The sequence below is a fragment of the Leucopleurus acutus genome (genome assembly GCF_964270905.1).
Source record: "Leucopleurus acutus genome assembly, chromosome: 1".
Classification (NCBI taxonomy): Eukaryota; Metazoa; Chordata; class Mammalia; order Artiodactyla; family Delphinidae; genus Leucopleurus; species Leucopleurus acutus.
The window spans coordinates 127,376,250-127,396,400 of record NC_139142.1 but is presented as its reverse complement, the minus strand read 5'-3'; the positions used below and the strand labels follow the sequence as shown (position 1 = coordinate 127,396,400).

The 20,151-nt window shown below is 39.7% G+C and overlaps 1 protein-coding gene across 2 annotated transcripts in view; it reads left to right on the top strand.

Annotated features, from left to right (window-relative positions):
* Positions 1–8,292: 8,292 nt before the first annotated feature.
* Positions 8,293–20,151, top strand: part of ALDH1A2 (aldehyde dehydrogenase 1 family member A2) — a gene marked incomplete at both ends in the record, with an annotated part of 94,178 nt that continues 82,319 nt past the window's right edge. For both annotated transcript variants that reach the window (XM_082839676.1, XM_082839675.1), the window contains one exon: positions 8,293–8,409. In XM_082839676.1, coding sequence (XP_082695802.1) covers positions 8,293–8,409 — 117 coding nt within the window. The remainder of the gene's footprint in view (positions 8,410–20,151) is intronic.

Here is a 20,151-nt window from a genome sequence, read left to right as displayed (position 1 = left end):
GATACTCTAACAGGGATATCGGGACTTTGCATTTGTATAATTGAAAGTAAGAAATATGGTCTTTTAATAGTCCAAGTGTCAGCTTGAATATAAGGAGTAAAATGGAAGGAAAAAAAAAAGACTTTTAAGGCTCCAGTAGAGTAGCACACACATGTCTTGAAATACTCTTACCTGCAGACATAGGTCCAAAGTCACTTGTTTAATTCTTGCTTTGACATGGAAGATATCACATGCTTTAGAAGTGATTTCTGATTATTTTCCTCACATTCTTGCCACCTCTAATTCAAGTGAATTCTAGCTCTCACCCACCTTTCCTGAAACTCAAGTTTTTTTTTAAAATTACTAAAAATGCCTATTCCTGCATAGCCAGAGAAGTAAAAACCGAATTTTAATAACTGGAAATATTGTGGAAATTCATTTTAGATTTCTGAATTATCTAGAATCCAAATATAACTGACAGGGACTTCCCTGGCGGTCCAGTGGTTAAGACTTTGCCTTCCAATGCAGGGGATGTGAGTTCAGTCCCTGGTCAGGGAGCTAAGATCCCACATGCCTAGCAGCCAAAAAACCAAAACATAAAAAAAAAAAAAAAAAAGAAGCAATATCATAACAAATTCAATAAAGACCAATATCAAAAGCAACAATTACAACAACAAATATAACTGACTATTGGAACATCTAGTTCCCAAAATAATGTCTGGCCATATCTTTAAATATATAAAATCACATGAATTTGGGATGATCCTAAAGTATATTATAGTAAATTAAAGGTTTTGTTTAATTTGCAATATTAATTTTCTCATTGAGTTCATTATCTTAGGCATTTTTAATGAAAAACACAGGTTAGAAAAACAATAATTTGAGATTACAATCTAGACATGTAATTTTCATATTGAAACGTATATTTGGATATGTATTTCTTTTGCAATTCTGATTTCCATATTTCTCTGGAAAGGCAGCTATCTCTGGACAGCATATTGCTTTTGGTAGGTTAGCAGGCCCATAAAACTCCTTAAGAGCATTATACTATGCAGAAATGTTAAAACTGAAAGCTCAAGCTGTTTTAGTTATATAACAGACACTTTTCTTTTTTCGTAGTAGAAAAGTTTGCGTCTTTTCAACTGGCAAGCAGATGTTACCCTGGTGCTGCCTCCATATTCATTAGCCTGTAATGAATCTATTAATTGAATATGTAAGTTTGGCTAATTAGATGTAAGACATTTCTTCAGATTTAAAGGGTAGTAATAAAAAATTTAAACTGCAACACCAGATCAAGCATTTAAGGGTTGATAAATGTGAACTGGAAAGTGCACAGTTCCAATATAAATTAGTTAATTGCCTCTGTTAATTTAGGTGAATTACATTAGCAGAAAGGTCAATCCATTTGAGGCTTGATGTGTTTTTCAAATAGTAAATTAAAAATAGCAAATCAAAGAGCACTACAAAGTGAGAAGCATGGAGTCCACTTTTCCAATCCAGGGGCTGCAGAGTGGACTCAAGTAACCCCACAGAGTTAACATTCTGTGGGTTAACCAGTGGTTCTCTAGCTGGGCTGTGTCTTACAGACACCAGAAAGCTTTGTTAAAGATATCAATGCCTTGGGCCCCACCTCAGACTAATTGAAATCTCTGGAGATTGGACCGGGCATTCGTATTTTTAAAAGCTCCCTAAATTATTATAATTGGAAACTGGGCTGAAAACCATTGGATTATTCCATGAATGTAATAGCGGGAGTAAAGTGGCAGGTCGATGGCAGGTATGTAAGCATTAGTAGTGTCAAACTTAATGCTCTCTTTTGTTCTTAAGTGGGGAAAAAAATAAACTGCCCTTAGTCCCTAGTGTGTTTTCTCTTCTGGCTAGGCCTGTGCCAGTCTCTTACTTGAGAACATATAACTAGGATTTGGGAAGTGGGAGGCAATCCAGGTATTTGCTTTTGGGAGTTCCAGTTCTACAAGTAGTTACTTACTGGATAACATTAGTTATCTTCACACTAAAAAATGTCAAAGGAGTTCTTTGTTGGGCCATGTTTTGGAAAATGTTACCTTTATCACTTGTGTCTTATGTCCCTCATAGCACCTGGAAGAGTATTAGGCCTATGGAAAGCTCCAACAAAATTATTTGTAATAGGTTGTCTCCTTTCTGATATCACTTTCTTTCACTCTCATTCTGCACTGCATATTCTCACTTCTTTCCTGTCTCATATGGCCCTTGAATTATTTCACATATGCAGTTACTGTCATTCCACACACTTCTTTTTTGTTCTTCACAGACTCTATGTCAGTGCTTGGCTCATAATGTATCATCAATGAATATTTGTTCAATTGAAGCTATTTGATTGATAGGGGGAGAAAAAAAGTCCTGGTTTAGCAATGTAGTCAAGGAGTCACAGATGCTCTGAAAGGGGGAGTATGTATATCTGAAGCAAGAGACCCTTCCTTTGTAGTCTGGGGCTCGATGTCCAAATTGGATGTCTATATCCTGGCTCTGAATGCCTCCCATTCTTGCCCTGTGCCTTTCACAGATTGAACTGTGGGGTTGAGAAGAAAGATGCTGGCATTCCCCCTCTATTGTCAAGACATCCTCATTATCTTTTCAATGGCTCATTCCAGCAAGTAAAGGAGAACAATGACTGTTCATTTAGCCTCGTTTTCTAATGAACCTGAACCTGGATCCCTGCCCCAAATATCACCAAAGTTCATATGAGGATTACTTATGCCCAAAGACCCACTGGGTAAATGACTGTGTAAGGACAGAAAGAGTTGGGGAAGAAGTTTATATTTTAGAACGGGAGAGTCTTAAAGTGAGTAGTAGTAATGGTTAAGAATTAGTTATGTGTAGACTTGAAGAATTTTTAAAGTAAAAAGAAAAATGCAAACTAAGGAACACAAAAGAAAAACAGAAGAGCAAACTTAGTTACATGCCAACCACTTATCTGGGTGAGGAAAAAAATAAATTCTGGGGCTTGCCTATTAAGTAACTCTTCCTCACTCATGATGATAAAAATAGTTGTTTCCAATCTGAGACACACCCATGTGACTTGCTCTGTGATATTACCTTCTCTTAACTATAATGTGAACGGGACTGTAGGGTTCTAAGTACTGCACCTTTTATGGTAAATTTGGCTAATGAACCCTATCTTTTCTTAAAAGTCACAAAGTCTTTTAATGAAAGTCCCTCTCCTAAACTAACTGCAGTGTAAAATTTGTCTGGATCTTGAGGGGTTTTTTTTTCCTCTAAAGTAATTCAGACTAAAACTGTAACATCTAACAAAGATTTATCAGTATTAGACATGTACATTGAATCCAAGCTGTTGCTTTTTAAATGACAATATTCACTTGCACATACATACCATCAGCTGCAGAGGGAGCTAATGCCTTTTTCCTCAGGCTCATAAGAAAAGGCTGCAGAGCTGGGATTTTAATTTCTCCCTACGCCTGTTAAGCGTGATTATTGATAATGTACTGAGCTCATCTCTGCACCCAAAATTAAGCCTCTAAAACATATATGAGGTGGAACTGGGCTTTACAACAAAGAGGAATCTAGTTTCCACTTTTAAAATAGTCTCCTGAGGCTCTGAAAAGATGGAGGATATATTTTAAAAGGAAAGAATTGTGTTTTGTAACAAAACATGATTTTTGGAGTCATGACCAATTAGGAATCTACTCCCTGCAACCATAAATACTCTTTTTCATAGAATATAGTGACCAGAGGCCACATTGGGCATGGGTACTTAATATGTAGAGAATTTTTATGGTTAATAAATGCCACAATCTCAGCCTCTTTTCTTCTAGATATTGGAAGGAAAAGAATAATTAAGTGAGCATTTAGATCCCAATAAAAAGTTAACATTCACATTAAATTAAAAATATAAGTGAATTTATTTTATAGAAGTTTTCATAATGGGTCGAAAATACTTCGTTAAGCATTTCTGGATAAAAATATGTAAAGCTCTTATAAGCTTTTGTTAATATATTAAATACCATTTCTCTATAAATATACCTTACATTAAGCTTTCCTGTTAGAGTTTTCAGGAAACATTTCAAATAAAGTAGCCAGGCGTATCCCATTTGAGATGAATGAGATCGTTAGGAAACACTTATATCTGAAATAAGCACTGAGATCATTCTGCATACAACCCAAGGGCCCTAATTTTTAAAATATGTCAAACACCATGCCTCTTTCAAATCATTAGACTTAGAGACATTTAAGGAACTGGTTCAATTAACTCAGAAGAAGGCAATGCTATAATGTGTGATTTATTTTTGCAGATAAATTAAAATGCAAGTGTATCTGTTAGAAAAGGTAGGCTGTCATCATGGTTAGTGATGGGAACAGGATGGCAATTAAGCAGGGCCACCTGAGGCTGAAATAGCCCCTAAACACAAAAGATTGAAGTTCAAGCTGGACATTCAGTTATTGTCAAAACCAAAAGTGTTCCTTCGTTGGAAGGAGTCTTTGTGCTCTACTTAGTTTCCCTCATTGACTTCTAAAACATGTTCCTCAGTTTAACAAATACTTTTCCCCTTTAACTGTAATCTGAAGAGAAGCCTAAATTGCTATGGTTTCATACCTAAAGTCAAGCTTCATCTCATAAAGCTGATGCCTGAAAATTACAACTTTGCAATTCTACTATTTAGGTGAGGAAATATGAAGCAAGAATTTATTTTTCTCCCTACAACCCCAAGATATTGGCTCCACCAGGCCTAATAAAATGTTTTCACAAGGAAATAAATAGAGCATGCTGTAGCTTATGGTCCCTTGTGCAGGGGGTTTTAAACAAATGTATCCTAAAAAATAGATAATTACAAGTGGGGGAGGGTGGGAGAAGGAAACATTATAAGGGTGGGCAAAAAATACGTTTCTTAGCCAAATCACGGAAAAGACTGAAATTCAAAATGTTAGAAACCTGAAGATAAAGACTGCTACTTCAACCATTGTTGAAATCTATGGAGGAAATGAGAGGACAACAAAACAAGATGATAAAAAGAGAGAGAAAAGGAAAGAAGAATGTGAGAAGAGATTTTAAGGCAGCTTTGAAAGTAACAGCAGAATAAATTCTACTAATAGAAACCAAGAAGACTGAAGTAGTTATAATTCACTATTCTTTTCTGCTAAATCTTGTCCTGCATCTTGAATTAGAGTTTGGACAAAAAAATGGCCACAATCATGAGCTGAAGATAGGGGGAAAAGAGAATGATCATGCAAAGAAAAAAAAATCTTAGAAATCTATGAACAGAAAAGCTTATAGTAAAAGATGGGGAAAAGTGAAACAAAACTTAAGATCAGGAAGAGAAAATGTCCCTCAATCAGAGAGCTTAGGAAAGTTACATTCATTTACGGTTGAAGTAGTCAGCGGAAATGGAAATGTTTAGGAGAAGAAATGTTTTGGATATGTTTAGGAGAAGAAGCCAAAAGATCCTCACTTTCTTGCCTGAACAAGAAGGGAATCTCTTATTATTCTTCCTCACTGTGTAAAAAACGCTAATAATTCTATCATCCTATTCCTTCCAGCCATGGTGATGGAACTGGAGTTAGCACACCAGAGTTAGGTCAAGGGTGAACACACCCTGTCATATACTTTGTGGAGAATATAAATCAATGGTTTCTGGTTTGTGATAGTCTTTCTTTTTTTTTTTTTAGTTTTTTTTAAACTTTATTGTATAAATATATTTATTTATGACTGCGTTGGGTCTTCGTTGCTGTGCACAGGCTTTCTCTAGTTGTGGTGAATGGGGGTTACTCTTTGCTGCAGTGCGTGGCCTTCTCATTGCGGTGGCTTCTCTTGCTGTGGAGCAAGGGATCTAGGCACACGGGCTTCAGTAGTTGCGGCACGCAGGCTCAGTAGTTGTGGCGCGGGGGGCTCTATCTAGAGCGCAGGCTCAGTAGCTGTGGCGCATGGGCTTAGTTGCTCCGCGGCATGTGGGATCTTCCCAGACCAGGGCTCGAACTCATGTCCCCTGCATTGGCAGGCGGATTCTTAACCACTGCGCCACCAGGGAAGTCCCTGTGACAGTCTTTCTTGACAATATTCATTTATCAGTTTATCAGTTTCCCTTTTCTCTTCCTCAGAATCTTTTGATGACTTGTCCTTCTCAGTGCCTCAAGAATAAAGGCCCTTACAACCTTGAGTCATCTGCCTTGCCAGCCTCATCTGCTACTCCCCCAGCACCACTGATGTCCTGTAAAAAGCATTCTCACATCTCTGCACCTTTGCTTTTGTGGACTCTTCTTCCTATACTGTCCTTCTCTCCCTTGTTGAAGCCTGACCTTTTAAGGCCTAGCTCAAAGATCAGCGTCCCCAGAGAGCTGGCCTCTTCCTTGCTGGGGCACCCAGATCATGTTGTTGATGCTCTTTTGTAACTTTTCCCCACAGCCTCTCATAGTCAGTGATCTCCCTCTCCATGGGGAAGGGCTTAAGCTCACTAACGTCCAGGGCTGTCCATCTTGTTTGTAAACAAGTCTCTAGCACCTTGCCTTGCATTGGAAGGTGCAAGCATGTTTGTAGAATTGTTCCACAAGCATCACTGATTTCCCTTGCTATAGACTTCTCCCTCTCCTCACCTAACCTTACTTTTTATCTCTCAGTTGTATCTCTAACCCTATAAGGTTTTCATCTATTTCATGAACATATTAAGGCATAATTTTTGGCCATAGAGATCCCCTGTGAATTGAAATCTTGCAACTGCCTAAGCTAAGGTTCCTAGTTTCTCAAGAAAAACCAAAACAAAACAAAACAAAAACCCAATTCACTCTGGTAACCTTGTGTAGATACTCTGGGTTCTGAGAGGCTGGAAGTTATTTCTTTAGACTTAATACTAAAATGAAATATTTAGGTCTATTTCTACTGTTGTTTAGTATCCAAGCAATGAGCATAGGGCAGTTTTAGTTACTGAAAGTATCTAAGGCAGGATCTTTTCTGGCTGACACTTAACATCCAAAGAATCAGTAGGCCTCCGCCAGGCTTACATTGAGAGTTAGAAAGGGAAGCGACCTATAAAGGTCTTTTTATCTGGACCCCAGATTTAGCGCATGGAGCCCAAAGCCCATTCTGACATGGGGTGTCTGTGTTCTTGACGTAGACCTACATACTGACCTCTAGCGTCCCACAAACTAGAAGATCTGTTAGAGCTACAGAAACGCTTAAATTAGGGGGGGTATAGGTATGGGAGCTCAACCCCAAAGGGGCAATTAAGTGAGAAGCCCAGTGTCTGGCGGGATGATAGCTGTTAGCGTGAAGAACAACAGAAAAGCAAAACTGGTGTTTTGTGTTTGGGGGCGAGGAGAGTACGGGCTGGAAAGAGGGATGCGAGAAAGACCAGAGGGGTCAGTGCAACTTGCAATTCCCCAGAGCATACCAGGACCAAGGCTCCATCCTCCCAGCGCAGCCCAAACCGCCCGGGGTGGTCCCGGCCAGCAGAGGGCAGCAGCTGGGCGGGAGAGTCCTGGCGAGGGCCGCGCGGCGTCGACAGGCTCGCGGGGATACTTATTTTGAGTGTGGGGCGAGAGACTCGCGCCCATCACTACTCGTACCCTACCCTGTGGCCACTGCGCGCTTCAGCCCGCGTTTCGGGAAGTGCGTGTGCGCGGGGACTGGGGTCGCTGCGGAGGGCCGGACGCACATGCCCGGGGAAGGAGAGCGGAGGGTGTCCCGCGGGTCCCCGGGAGAGAAGGGGAGACGGGCTTCCGCGGGCGCCGGGCGGTAGGGGATCTCCGCGTCCGCTGCAGCATCGCTCGCCCCATCCTCTGCCGGGCCCCCTCAGCGACCCAGGCTTCTCACGCCGACACCGCGACCCGCTCTCGGGGCCGCGTCCGCACCGGGCCGCTCGGGTCCCCCGCCAGCCCCCGCTCTGCTTCCGGGACCCGCGCCCCATATCCACCAAGGTGTGCTTTCCGCTGACACTGCCCCGGACGGAGCGAGGCCAGTCCACCCAGCTGAGACCCGCGCGGCCGCGGCGCAGGTTTGCGCTCCCGCCGTCGAGGACTGCGGCGGCCGCGTGGGCGTGGGCCGGTCCCTGCGGCCAGGGGGGACAGGGGTACGGCAGGCGCACTTGACCGTGGGCCCCAAGCGTCCGAGCCGCGCTGCTCTGGCGGCGGGCTTTATGTAAATCGGGGCTGAGCCGGGGCGTCCTAGGTAGGATGGACCAGCCCCCCGCGCCTCGGCCCTCACGTCCAATAAGAAGAGCCCCAGCTTGACACCTGCCTATATACAGGCAAGCGCGCCCCTGGCTCGCGGACCGAGCGCACATCCCGCACAAACCACGCCGCGGGCGAGCGAGACCTCGGCCCGCCTTCATGACTTCCAGTAAGATCGAGATGCCCGGCGAGGTGAAGGCCGACCCCGCCGCCCTCATGGCGTCCCTGCACCTCCTGCCGTCGCCCACGCCCAACCTCGAGATCAAGTACACCAAGGTAAGGCGCCGAGAGGGCCTGCCGTCCACGGAGACTTTCTAGAACCTTCCTTCCTCTCCATGGTCTGTTAGGGGGAGAGGGTGGCGTGACGGGGTCTGGGGCCCGGGTCTCCCGGGCCAGTGTGTCGTCCCCGCGCAGCAGAGGGACAACACCCCATCCTCGGCGTTGGGGCTTCTGAAGTCCTGCTGGGATCTTGGGACGCGTCGGGGACTCGCCCCAGCCTGCCGCGCGGCGCTGAGGGTCGCCGTCAACGGCTCCTTCCCAAACCGCATTTGCCGCTGCCTTCTGGTCGGATTCTCAGCGTCCCGACTGCTGCGGGGAAGGCGTCGGCACCGCTTCCACTCCTCAAAGGGGTAAGAAGGGTTCCCCGCCAGGTCGGCTACGCAGCCTGGCCGTCTCTTCTTGGCCGTCCACCTTCAGGGGCCGCAGGGCTGCTGGCCGCGCTCGGGTCCTCGGCAGTCCGCACGGTGCGCCGCGAGTGGCTTTCGCGTAGGATCGTCCGGCACGCAGCACTCTGGCCGCCTTTGCAGATTTCATGGAAACCTGGCTGCTGAGTACAGTAGATCCGATGTCAGCATTTCATTCGAATTCTGTAGGCAGTGGCAGTTTTCCTGGAAAACTTGAGAAGTCTTTAAATTCGTGCAAATTAACGGGTTCGCTTTTGAACTGAAAAAAAAAATTACTTTTTATAATGAACTCTGACATCTCGGGTTGACCAAGCAGGAATTTTTTGTTGCACCACAACATAAAAAGGAAATGAGTTCGCTACCTTAATGTAAATAGAATTTACTTCCCACAAATTCGACATGGAAAAAAATGCATTGATTACACACACGGTGGGGGGGGGGTGCGGTTATGTTATGGCATTGGGGTGGGAGAGAGAGAGAAATAGATGCGATTTAAAATAATGTTTCTTGGAGTTCCTTTTACAGTTGTCCTGTTTGATTTTCTATTCCTTTTAGTTGATTTCTACTACAGACATCGCCCAATCAACTTAAACACATACTGCACACACACGGTTAAAGTTGTTTTCCATCATGCTTATTACGAGATAAACTAAATTTTGTCCAGAAGTAAATAGTTTGGTTTTGGCTTAAGGGTTGAAAGTGAAATTTATAAAAAATCCATCAGAATATTGAAATTTTACCTGCTAAGTTTTAGGATAAAAATCAGGGTGACTTGTGTTTTGAATGCCAACTTAGATGGATTTAATGTACCTGTTAGCTTTTTAGATGGTGTGACAAATTCTTGAAAGCCATTTTAAGGAGAGGTCGTTAATGGTTACAACCATTTAGGCATTGTTTGCATAACAATGGTGCCAATGTGTGGCAATTCTCCGGGTTTAGGAACAAGCAGGGAAAGCATGCAGCAAAAGAGTTTTGTTTTATGAGGGTCCCTAACCTCTTCAGGCTCTCTTTAAAGGTCTTAGGAGGCAAGAGCTATGCTGGAGAGAGGACTTCAGATTTGGGAGGGTTTGATTTTAGTCTTACTTTGGATTGGATTTTCCTCACAGCCCCTGAAAGGAGTTTTAGGTATCTAGGAATTTAATTTTGAAACTCTTCCAGTTCTCTTTTACTCTGACAACCCTCGCTCTCTTTTTTTCTCTTGTTCTCCCCCAGTAGGAAAGACAACTGATTTATAGCTAATTGAAGCCTTTAATGTGGAGTCTTTTAGCTCAGGGGAGACTTTTATCCAGTATCCACTTTCCCACTTATTACAAAGAAAAACAATCAAAAATGAAATAATGGATTGTAACTTGATTCTTTAATTTGTGGGGAGGAGGCACCTTATTTTAGGCTTGGCAAACAACCCTCATAAACACTGAGTACTACTAATCTAAAGGCAAGCTCTTTTCACAAAACCTTGTAAAATCAGGTATCTGCGAACATTCCCAGCAGCTTTTCTTCTCAGCTCTTTAGTGAGACTTCTGAATTTTCTGAGACAAGCGGCATGGGCAAGCAGCATCTTTAACACGAAGAGCAGAAGCTGCTCTTTTGGTAGCTGAGGGTAATGGGTAATGATTTTTTTTTACTTAAAAGGAAAGTAAGATTAATGGAGAGTTTAAAAAAATTCACTTATGATCATGAAATTATATTAGTGAGTTTAAGCAGAAGAATGAAGAAGGTACAGTGCACAGTCCTTTAGAGCAGTGATACCACATTCATTAGGAATTTTAAAAAGGGTAATAGCTAAAACATTATTATGCTAGCGTGATTGTTGAATAACACGTAGGAAAGAAATACAGTATTTGTGTCAGAAAATGGTACAAGACAAATATAGATGGATCCTTAATAATTTTTGTCTTGTTAAATAAAAACTCTTTAGTGAAGGATATATAATGACAGGACTTTAAAATATGACTTGAGGACCAGTATAAAGTCACTACTTTTATGTAAGTGGTGATACTTTGAGTATTTCAAGTAGCATGCATTCAGAAAACTTTGCACTTGTGATGTTGTATTTTTCTGTATTTTTTCACCATTTTCTTTCTTCTTCTAAAAGTATTTTACATTTTTTATAAAAGGGGAATAGGGGAGATCATAAGAAATAAAAGTTACTGCTATTGTCCGTCCATGGAAATGCTCCAAAATTAAAGTTCAATCCCAAAGAACGCTGAAAGGGCTGAACTCGTGGTTTTGTATTGACTCTCGGGCAATTACATTTAGTTTTTCAAATAAACCTTCCTCTCTGAAGTTCCAACACCCATTTAGAACTGATCATCAATAGCAATATCATTTTTTGGAATATATCTATTTTTATTTTCCTAATACAGCAAGCTAGACCCCAAGTTTTAAAAGTGATTCTTTTTTTAAGTAATATGTTTAAACAAAACAAAACAAAAAACTGCAGACTGCCTTAGTCAAGAAAGACTGATAACTCCACCAACATCAAGTAGCGAGGGGACCACTTTGGGGCCGGGAGAATGTGCACTCTCCTCCTTGTATCCTAAGGAGACTGCTTAACAGCTAGCATAGGAGTGTTATTGTTTTTAGCTGTGCTTTTATGAATTAAAGATTTTCTGAGTTGTTCCTATTTTATCAGTCTGGTGTTTAAATTTTTGTATATCTGAATATATTATAGGAGTACACATATTATAAAATCAAGGCTTGCTCTTTGCTGACTGCCCCTAACTACAGGGGAGATCTCTTCCAGATTCCCAGAAGATCTTTGAAAACTTACCGACTTTATCCCACCCCTACCTTCTCTATTGTCTCTATCATCTTTTCTGACTCTACTAGTCCCTCCTCCCCCCACCCACTATACACACATGCATAGTGCTGTCTCTCTGTTGATCACTCTGTTGATCTCTCTGTTAGTTTATGCCCATAACTAACATTAACATAAAGGGTTTTGTTTTCCTCTAGCATTTGATACTGTGAGGAGCTAAGACATAGGGAAGAAGGGGGTTATGGAGAGCTGACCCACCAAACTAGAAGAGAAAAAAATAAAAGGCAATTAACTGAAGATTAGAGCTAATGTGCATTGGGTAACTACTATTTATTCTTTTATTTATTCATTTAACAACCTTTTATTGAACACCTACTGTTTTCTGGGATCAATTTCAGTTCAGTTTGAAGGATTTTAAAGTGGCATCTTCCTAACAACAGCGCTTTTCGTTAAGCTGGTTGGGCTGAGGAAGCATGGGCCTCCTAGGAACTTAAGGTCTTTTTAGAAAGATGGAATGCCAAAATTTGGTTACCAGTATGGCAGTAATTCAGTTGATCAATGTAATAATAACAATAATGATAATACTTACAATGCCACTTACATTGTGTATGGGACCTAATGGCTTACCTAGCACTTTCATATGTATCTTATTTGATCCTTGCAAAACCTTTTGAAGGAGACAGAGTAGGAAGAAGTAAGAATAATTGATAAGGAAGACCTTGGCCTTGACTTATAAAAAATTGATAAGAGCTTTCCTCACCATACACTTTGCTTTTCCTAACAGTCACATACTTTTTTGTGAGAGAGAAAGAGTTTTAAATCTTTATTTTTGTATATTGTTTCTGTTGCAAACATGGAGAGAATATGAACTGGTCTACTTCTTTTAAGAAGGAGCTACGTTTTGTGACTTCTGATTCCCTGGCTTTAAATGACTATATTTGCTATTTCTATGAGTTAGTGGGGGGGGGGGTTTATAGGTCTGAGGCAAGATTCTTGCCTATACCAGGGATTATTTCTTAAAAGATGGTACAGGTTTGTTTACTTTCAAAGCTCTAATCAAGATTGTCTGCTTGATCATTAGTTGTTAATCAAATTTCACGTTTAATGGGGACCTCAGGTTTTCAAAACTCTACTTTTTCATAATTGGACAGCTTTTTGATGTTTGTATCATCTCCATTTAACCCAGGAAAGCTAAACAACTTCATTGTAGGATTTGAATTAGATAACTTTTCGGGGGTCCTGCCTGATGCCTTCTACTATACAGGCAGGAATCATATGGAATCATCATTTGCTGAGGTGCTTTTGTCCTTTATTTCTATAAAATGAGGAATTATAGTTTCTCTATGTAAGGGTAGAAGATTCTCTGAGGTGCGTGTTCTGTGAGGTCTGATTTCCTTGCAGCCTGGCTTAAGAGAAGCCGGGCATGCACAAGTTCTCTGTTGCATTAGACGATGATTAGCGTGATGATCAAACCATGACCAAAACAAAAACATCTCAAATATCAACATAGTTCTGTCTCAAGTCTTTCTCAGTTGGATAATAAAATACAAATACTAATGTCTATTTTTATCTTTTTAGTTATCTTAGTGACAGCTTGTAGGGGTCAGCAAACTACAGACTGTCTCTTTGATTTTGTAAATAAAGCTTTATTGTAACACAGCCACACCAATTCACTTACATATTGTCTGTAGCTGTTACTACAGTGGCAGAGTCAGGTAGTTACAACAGGACTGTATGACCCACATTTCAGAAAAAGTTTATAAGCCCTTGACTTACTTAGAAAAAAGAAAGGCTCTGAATAAAAATAGGCCTTTGTTCAAATCTTGGTCAGATTTGTACTTATTAGCTGTGTGCGCAGATAACATTTATTCACCACACAATGCCAGGTATGGTGCCAGATTCTGGAGATGCAATAGTAAGTAAGGTATGGACAGTGTCTCTTCTCAGGGAGTTTCTTCACTGAGTATCAGTTTCTACATCTGTCAAAATTAAAGGTAATAGTAGTACCTACCTTACATGATGGTTATTGTCAGGACTAGGCGAGCAGGTGTGTGAAAGTAAGTGGCATATAATGATAATCAGCTAAGGGCTAGATCCATTTCATTTTTAGGAAGTGATGAATACATTTGTTGTTTCAAATTAATGGATGCCCATTTTAAGAAAGATCAGAAATGTATGACCAATAAAGTTTTCTGAAACAGGCCATTGTTTACAATTTTAATTAAGTACAAGAGTTTAATATTCTGGGTAGCTGTGGAATCCTTATATGTTTACACTGGATTTTCATCAAATGGGATCCCTTGGAGGTTTCCCTACCAAGGACTTCTCTTTACTAAAAAGTTACTAAAACAGTTTCCCAGCCAGTATTTTAATAATCAAATTAGATGTCTGACACTTGTGCCAAAATTGTGCATCCATTTGCCTCAGTATACCGAATTGGCTGGGCCTAAATGTCAGATGGCAAAGAGTCATTTCTGGTATTTTAAGTAGTTTGAAGAAAGATCTTGCCAAGTCATTGGTGCAAAAATCTGGGAAGTATGGCAGCACAGGAGGACATTTTCAGAAGATACCTTTTGGAAATGGGAAGGTATCTTAGTTTATGAAATTGAAAATTGAAGAGTCTTTCAGTGCCCAATCTGGGGGCACTTCACCCTCCAAAAAGTAAAAGCACGCACGTAGTGACTATTTTGAAAGTTCTCCTAGCGTTTCTTTAATTTCTTTGTTTGCTGTGACAGGTAATTTCAAAGCCAGTCATTTCCCCTCAAACACCAAACCATTGCAGAGAAATGATTGCCATAGTGTCACCTTGGTTAATTTTTAATTGCCTTTTCAGACATGTCTTTGAGCTTTATTCCATTTTAACTTTCAGATATATGAGATAACCCAAATTGGGAATTTCTTATCTCTGGCATTTCTCTATTGCTAGTCTGTCTACTTGTAAGATGATGGAGTTATGTGTAAGCTGTTTCCCTTCAAAATCTTAATGAGTTTATTTACAGTAAGTCTCTGTTTTGTCACATGATTTGAAAATACTTCCAGCCTTTGAAAATTCCAGTTGGAATAATAATTGAGTGCTTTCACCATCTAGACTTTTTTGGGGCTCTCAACAAAACTTCCCTGGGGCTAAACATGGGGGTTTATTGACTTTTGTAGAATGTGGTTAAAAATTAGAATGTCTGTGAGTGAACATTCTAATTTTTATTATAGAAGGAATCTTTCCTTTTACTGCAGTTCAGCTCTGTTACCTCCAGAAGTAGATACCTGCTCTATTTCCTTTCCTTACTGCAATCTGACCTTTGGAGAGCCAAAGTAGCAGTTTCTTTATCCCTAGATCTCTGGAAAGATAAAACCTATTGTCCAGTTGAAACTGGAAACACCTTATTTAGACAGAATTTAGGATATCATGGGTACCAAAACACTTTCCAATATTGATTATCGGGGGGAAATTCAAAATAATTAAAGATTATATTTTTATATATTTTCTTATACATAATTTTAATTTGTCTAGCCTGTCTTCGGATTTCAAGTCCAATGACTCTTAGGATATTTTGCCCTGGGTCATTTCTAGGGATTTCTAAGAGATTAAGCTGAGTCAGAAAATGGTATAAGATGTATGGTTCTTCCCTCAGTAAGGATGGAGCCTACCTCCAGGTAAGTGGATCTACCAAAGCAGTGTGAATTTAGTAAACCCACTAACAGGCAGAAATCACCTGTTTCCCTCCTCCTCCAACCCCCACCATTGACACACACCAAATATATGGATTGAGGTGTGTGTAATGATGGAGGGTGTAGGGTGAAGGAAGAGGGGAAATAAGAAGACCTTCCCTGGGAAGACAAAATGATGAAATGTCTCTACAGATCTGCAGAGGGTAACTTAAAGTCTTATTTCCCCAGGTGTGAAAATTGGACTCTCTCACTGAATCCTTTTTGGGAGGAAATTAGGAAATAGTATGAGACTGATTGGTTGAACACGAAACCAGTGAATTCTGCCTTATCTATATTTTAGAGTCTGATAACCAGCATACCAATATAACTTGATTTTCACAGGGAAGGTTATCTAATTGTATTATCTCAGGGTTATTTTTATCTTTAACTTCAGTCAGAGCTACCCTTTTGCTCCCCTGAATTTATTTGCTTGTTTCTTCATCTGATGTTTATTAGAGCCTCTTGTGTACAAAGCATTGTTAATCACTGTCTGGCACAAAAAGATACATAGATGTGTACCCTGTCCTGAAGAGGCTGGAGAGGATTCCTATTTGGGTGTGGGATGAGAACATACATACAGATAACTATGGTGCGTGATAGAAGATGCTAAATTCTTGACATGAATGCACTTAAAGCACCATGATGATTCAGAAGGTAAAGAGATGTGTCAGCCTCAGCACAGCAACAGCACATTGTATTGTTAGAGATACTTGAGACGAAATCAAATATTTCAATCATACAGCAGAGTATAGACAATATAACAAGCATGCATACATATACCCAGATTTGTTTGTTCTTAACTGTTTGCCCTATTTGCTTCTAATCTTTTTAAAGAAATACACTGTCACTTCCCCTATGAACTTCTCCCGTTCCCCTCTCTCCTCTCCTTCCTTTCTCAGAGGTATTTGGCATTTATCTTTCCCATTGGTGTACGTATTCATACATGTATATGCATTCATAAATGATATATGTTATTTATTTATTTTTACTTAGTAAATATTTCTTGAATTAATTCATGCTTTCTTATATTGTCCATGGAGGTTATTCTGCTGGATCCCATTAATAAATAAAATAACCATTTAAACAATTTGTACTTAATAATCACATATTTCCTGGCAAAATAATGAGTCCAGCAGCCAGGCAGCCTGGACTTCAACATTGACTCTGTCACTTGCCTAACTGTGTAACCGTGGGCAAGCAAAAGTGTGCCTCACTTTTACTATCTGTGAGTTAAGGAAGGTGTTGTGAAGATTAAATGATTTAATACATGGAAAGCACTTAGAAAAGTACCAGACGGTAATGCCTCAATAAGTTATTATTATTACTACTAGTGCAACTATCAATATTATTATTCCAGAAATAAAACACTCTTTTAAAACAATACTAAATATGCTGTATTACTCAGTTTTTTGTTTTTGTTTTTTTTCGAGTTTCTGTGTTTCTTTTTTAACATCTTTATTGGAGTATAATTGCTTTACAATAGTGTGTTAGTTTCTGCTTTATAACAAGGTGAATCAGCTATACATATGTTTCCATATCTCTTCCCTCTTGCGTCTCCCTCCCTCCCACCCTCCCTATCCCACCCCTCTAGGTGGTCACAAACCACCGAGCTGATCTCCCTGTGCTATGCTGCTGCTTCCCACTAGCTACCTACCTTACATTTGGTAGTGTATATATGTCCATGCCACTCTCTCGCTTTGTCACAGCTTACCCTTCCCCCTCCCTATATCCTCAAGTCCATTCTCTAGTAGGTCTGTGTCTTTATTCCCATCTTACCCCTAGGTTCTTCATGACCTTTTTTTTTTTCCTTAGATTCCATATATATGTGTTAGCAATGGTATATGTTATTGTCTCGCATGCTAAACCTTTTAATATAAATGGTACCATTTGTATCTTGGCTGACTAATTCAGTACTATACTTCATCCTGTTAGTTTAGAGAATTTAAATTATTCCTTAGCACCAGGCTTGAAAATAGCATTACTTTGTTTTTTGTTAATATTTGAACTTACTGTGTTTTAAACTCAAAGCTGGTGTTATACATTCACCTTCGTATTTGGATTTCGTAAGTTATTTGATATGTGCATGTGTGCCTCTAATTCTAAAGAACCTACCGAAGAATGAAATTCTCCAACCTTAAAACTGAATCTAGCCCTTCTGTGGATGTTACTTATGTAATACCTAACAGATGAACGTATTCTCTGAAAGCTCTTGTTACTTGTTTGCACTACTACTAAAATGTGCAATTTTTGCCTTGTGTTATATTTTTCTGCGTAATCTTCTACTCCTAAACTGTACTAGATTATAAACTTTCATTCATGTTGGTATTTTGGAAGCATCTAGTTCAGTGTCTTACAGTGTAAATGCTTAGGGCATATTTGTTGAATGAATACTTGTTATATTTTATCATTAATAGCTACTAATAGCAATGAATTATCTTTTTATTAATACTTTATTAATTAATATATTATCCTTTCATTATTAATGCTATGGTTTCCAAAGTACTTTTCACATATGATTGCTTTTAATAATTGTGGCAGTCCTATTATGTGAATATTATATTAATATCCCCATTTTATAAGTGATACAATCAAGCATATTAAAGTTAATTAATTTTTCCAGGATCAGTAGCTATAGGTGACAATTCCAAGACTCAAATAATCCTTTTCCTTCTCTCCTCATAACAATAAGAACAAGCACAAAAAACACAACAAAGACAAAACATTTTGGATTATTAGCCTAAAGCTCTGCTAAATGTTTTGCAGGATAATCCCAAACCCAGTTCTCTGACTACAAATCCCAACCTTAAGTCCAGTTGGTATTGTAGCTATCATTAGCAACAATTTCAGCCTGACATAAAGATGAGAGTGTGTGTTCAAACAAACAAAAAAAGTTGATATAATCAACACTTTAGGTATGAATCACCTGGGTAGGTGTGATTCTTTAGGCTATGGGAAAGAACTGTATTTTTGGATTCTCACTGGTTGGGTAGTCACACATGGCCCTTAATAACACCTGCTTGTTTGTTTTTTCAGTCAAAAAGTGCTTTTCTTTGGTATGGTTATTCAGATTCACTTGGGAGTGAGGATTAATGAGACTGTTGAAAGCGAATATATTTCATAGTCTTTCAAATCTTCCTCTCTCCCCATAGGCCATCATTTTGTGTTATTTGACTATACATTGTGTGGGAGAGGCACTTGCCACAAAGAGTTGGGTGGATATGTTCTATCTTGCCTTTATGAGCAACCGTTTCTCACTAAGGCTTAACTGCTGTTAGATCCATCTATGACATGTAACCTCAGCGGGGATGCAGAATAGAGAAACAGTGGTCCGCAGGAATTCATGCACTAACCAAACTTTAACAGAGTTAAAGTGACAGAGCGTGGTGGTGATTGGGATGCACAATTAATGTTTCATTGTAAATGGCTCAAAAATCCTGTCTAAAGAAACTACTGTCAAGTTATTGCCTTTAAGCCAGATTTTATAATCTCCAGATTTCTGTCTTCACTTTCAGAGAGAACACATTGCTCTTTCTCCTCTACTTCCCAGTCAAACATCCCTTCTTCTCACCTTTCCCATCTCCTTTTAAATTTTTACGCACTTGTGCTTCTCTTCTCCTTCCCTAAGTATTTCTCTGAGACAGGCCCTTGATGACCCTCATTCCTTGGTTAGACTCATTTACCTGTTTTCATAAAGTGGTTAGCTGTGCCTGGGAACCTTTGTAGTCAGCTCTTCCAGCTGTTGGCCGGAATGGTCCCTAGGGAGGCCAGAAGCAATGAACCTGGAATAACCACATTTGACTTCTGTGAGCCCTCTTGAGAATTTAGTAATTACTTAATGGATTGAATTGGCGACATACACTATTCCAGATAACAGCCTAGGTTGCATTAAATTAACCTTCACAAATGGGTATTTATTGGGTACTCTTAAAAGACTACATGTGTTGGCTGTAATTGCTCTTCCATGTTTCTCCATGCTGGTAGGTATTTGTACCGAGTGAAAAATTTCTCAGATTAAAGCCTGGGTGGTAGTTGTAGCCATTTAGTGATGTGTGTCATTGTGTTCAGCACATTGAGCATAAATCCTGTCTTGTAAACAGCAGGGAGACTAATGAGGTTTGCCCACATTCTGGTATCATTACCAGGAATTCCAACAGAGAAAAAGAAGAAAGAAAGAAAGGAAGTTTTTTTCAGAGTGATTTTTGGAACTCCTGATGATCCAAATTAAGGAGAGAGATGATTGCTCAACATTAAGTATAGTGACGTATGTATAAATATGAGTACGTAAACTACATTTAGCTAAAACAGAAACCAAACATTCTGCTTTTATGAACACTGGCAAAGTCAGTGACTTAGTTCTATAGAGAGCTAATGAAGGGCTTATTTATGAGTGTCTTTAATTGTGAGGGTGTAGTGGGACGGCTATTGAAATAAAGCAGCTGTTAACATGGTAGCACACTTTTTGCTTTCTCAGAACTCCTTATCATTATAGCCAACTAAAATTTCACATTATTTTTTGTCTTACAATTTTTGGAGTGATTCTGCTGTTATTTTTATAGTCACAAATGACTTCTGAACAAACCAACTGTCTTGTGAGAAATCTTTCAAATGTGTTTTTTTAGGTTTATCTAAGGTCTTTATTATTACTGCTAAATAACTTGTGTGTTTTGATAATGTCACATCAAGGGATTCAATTATTGCTTAATGCCTGGGCTACTTATCTTCCTGGATTCAAATTTTCATGAAAGCTGGTATCATCGCACCTTTGGCACAAAGTGTGGTCCGCACATTTTTGTGTTTGAATAAATGAGTAAATGGATGAATACTAGAAAATAATATTGTCTGATCCATTTGCAGAGTTACTAATAGACA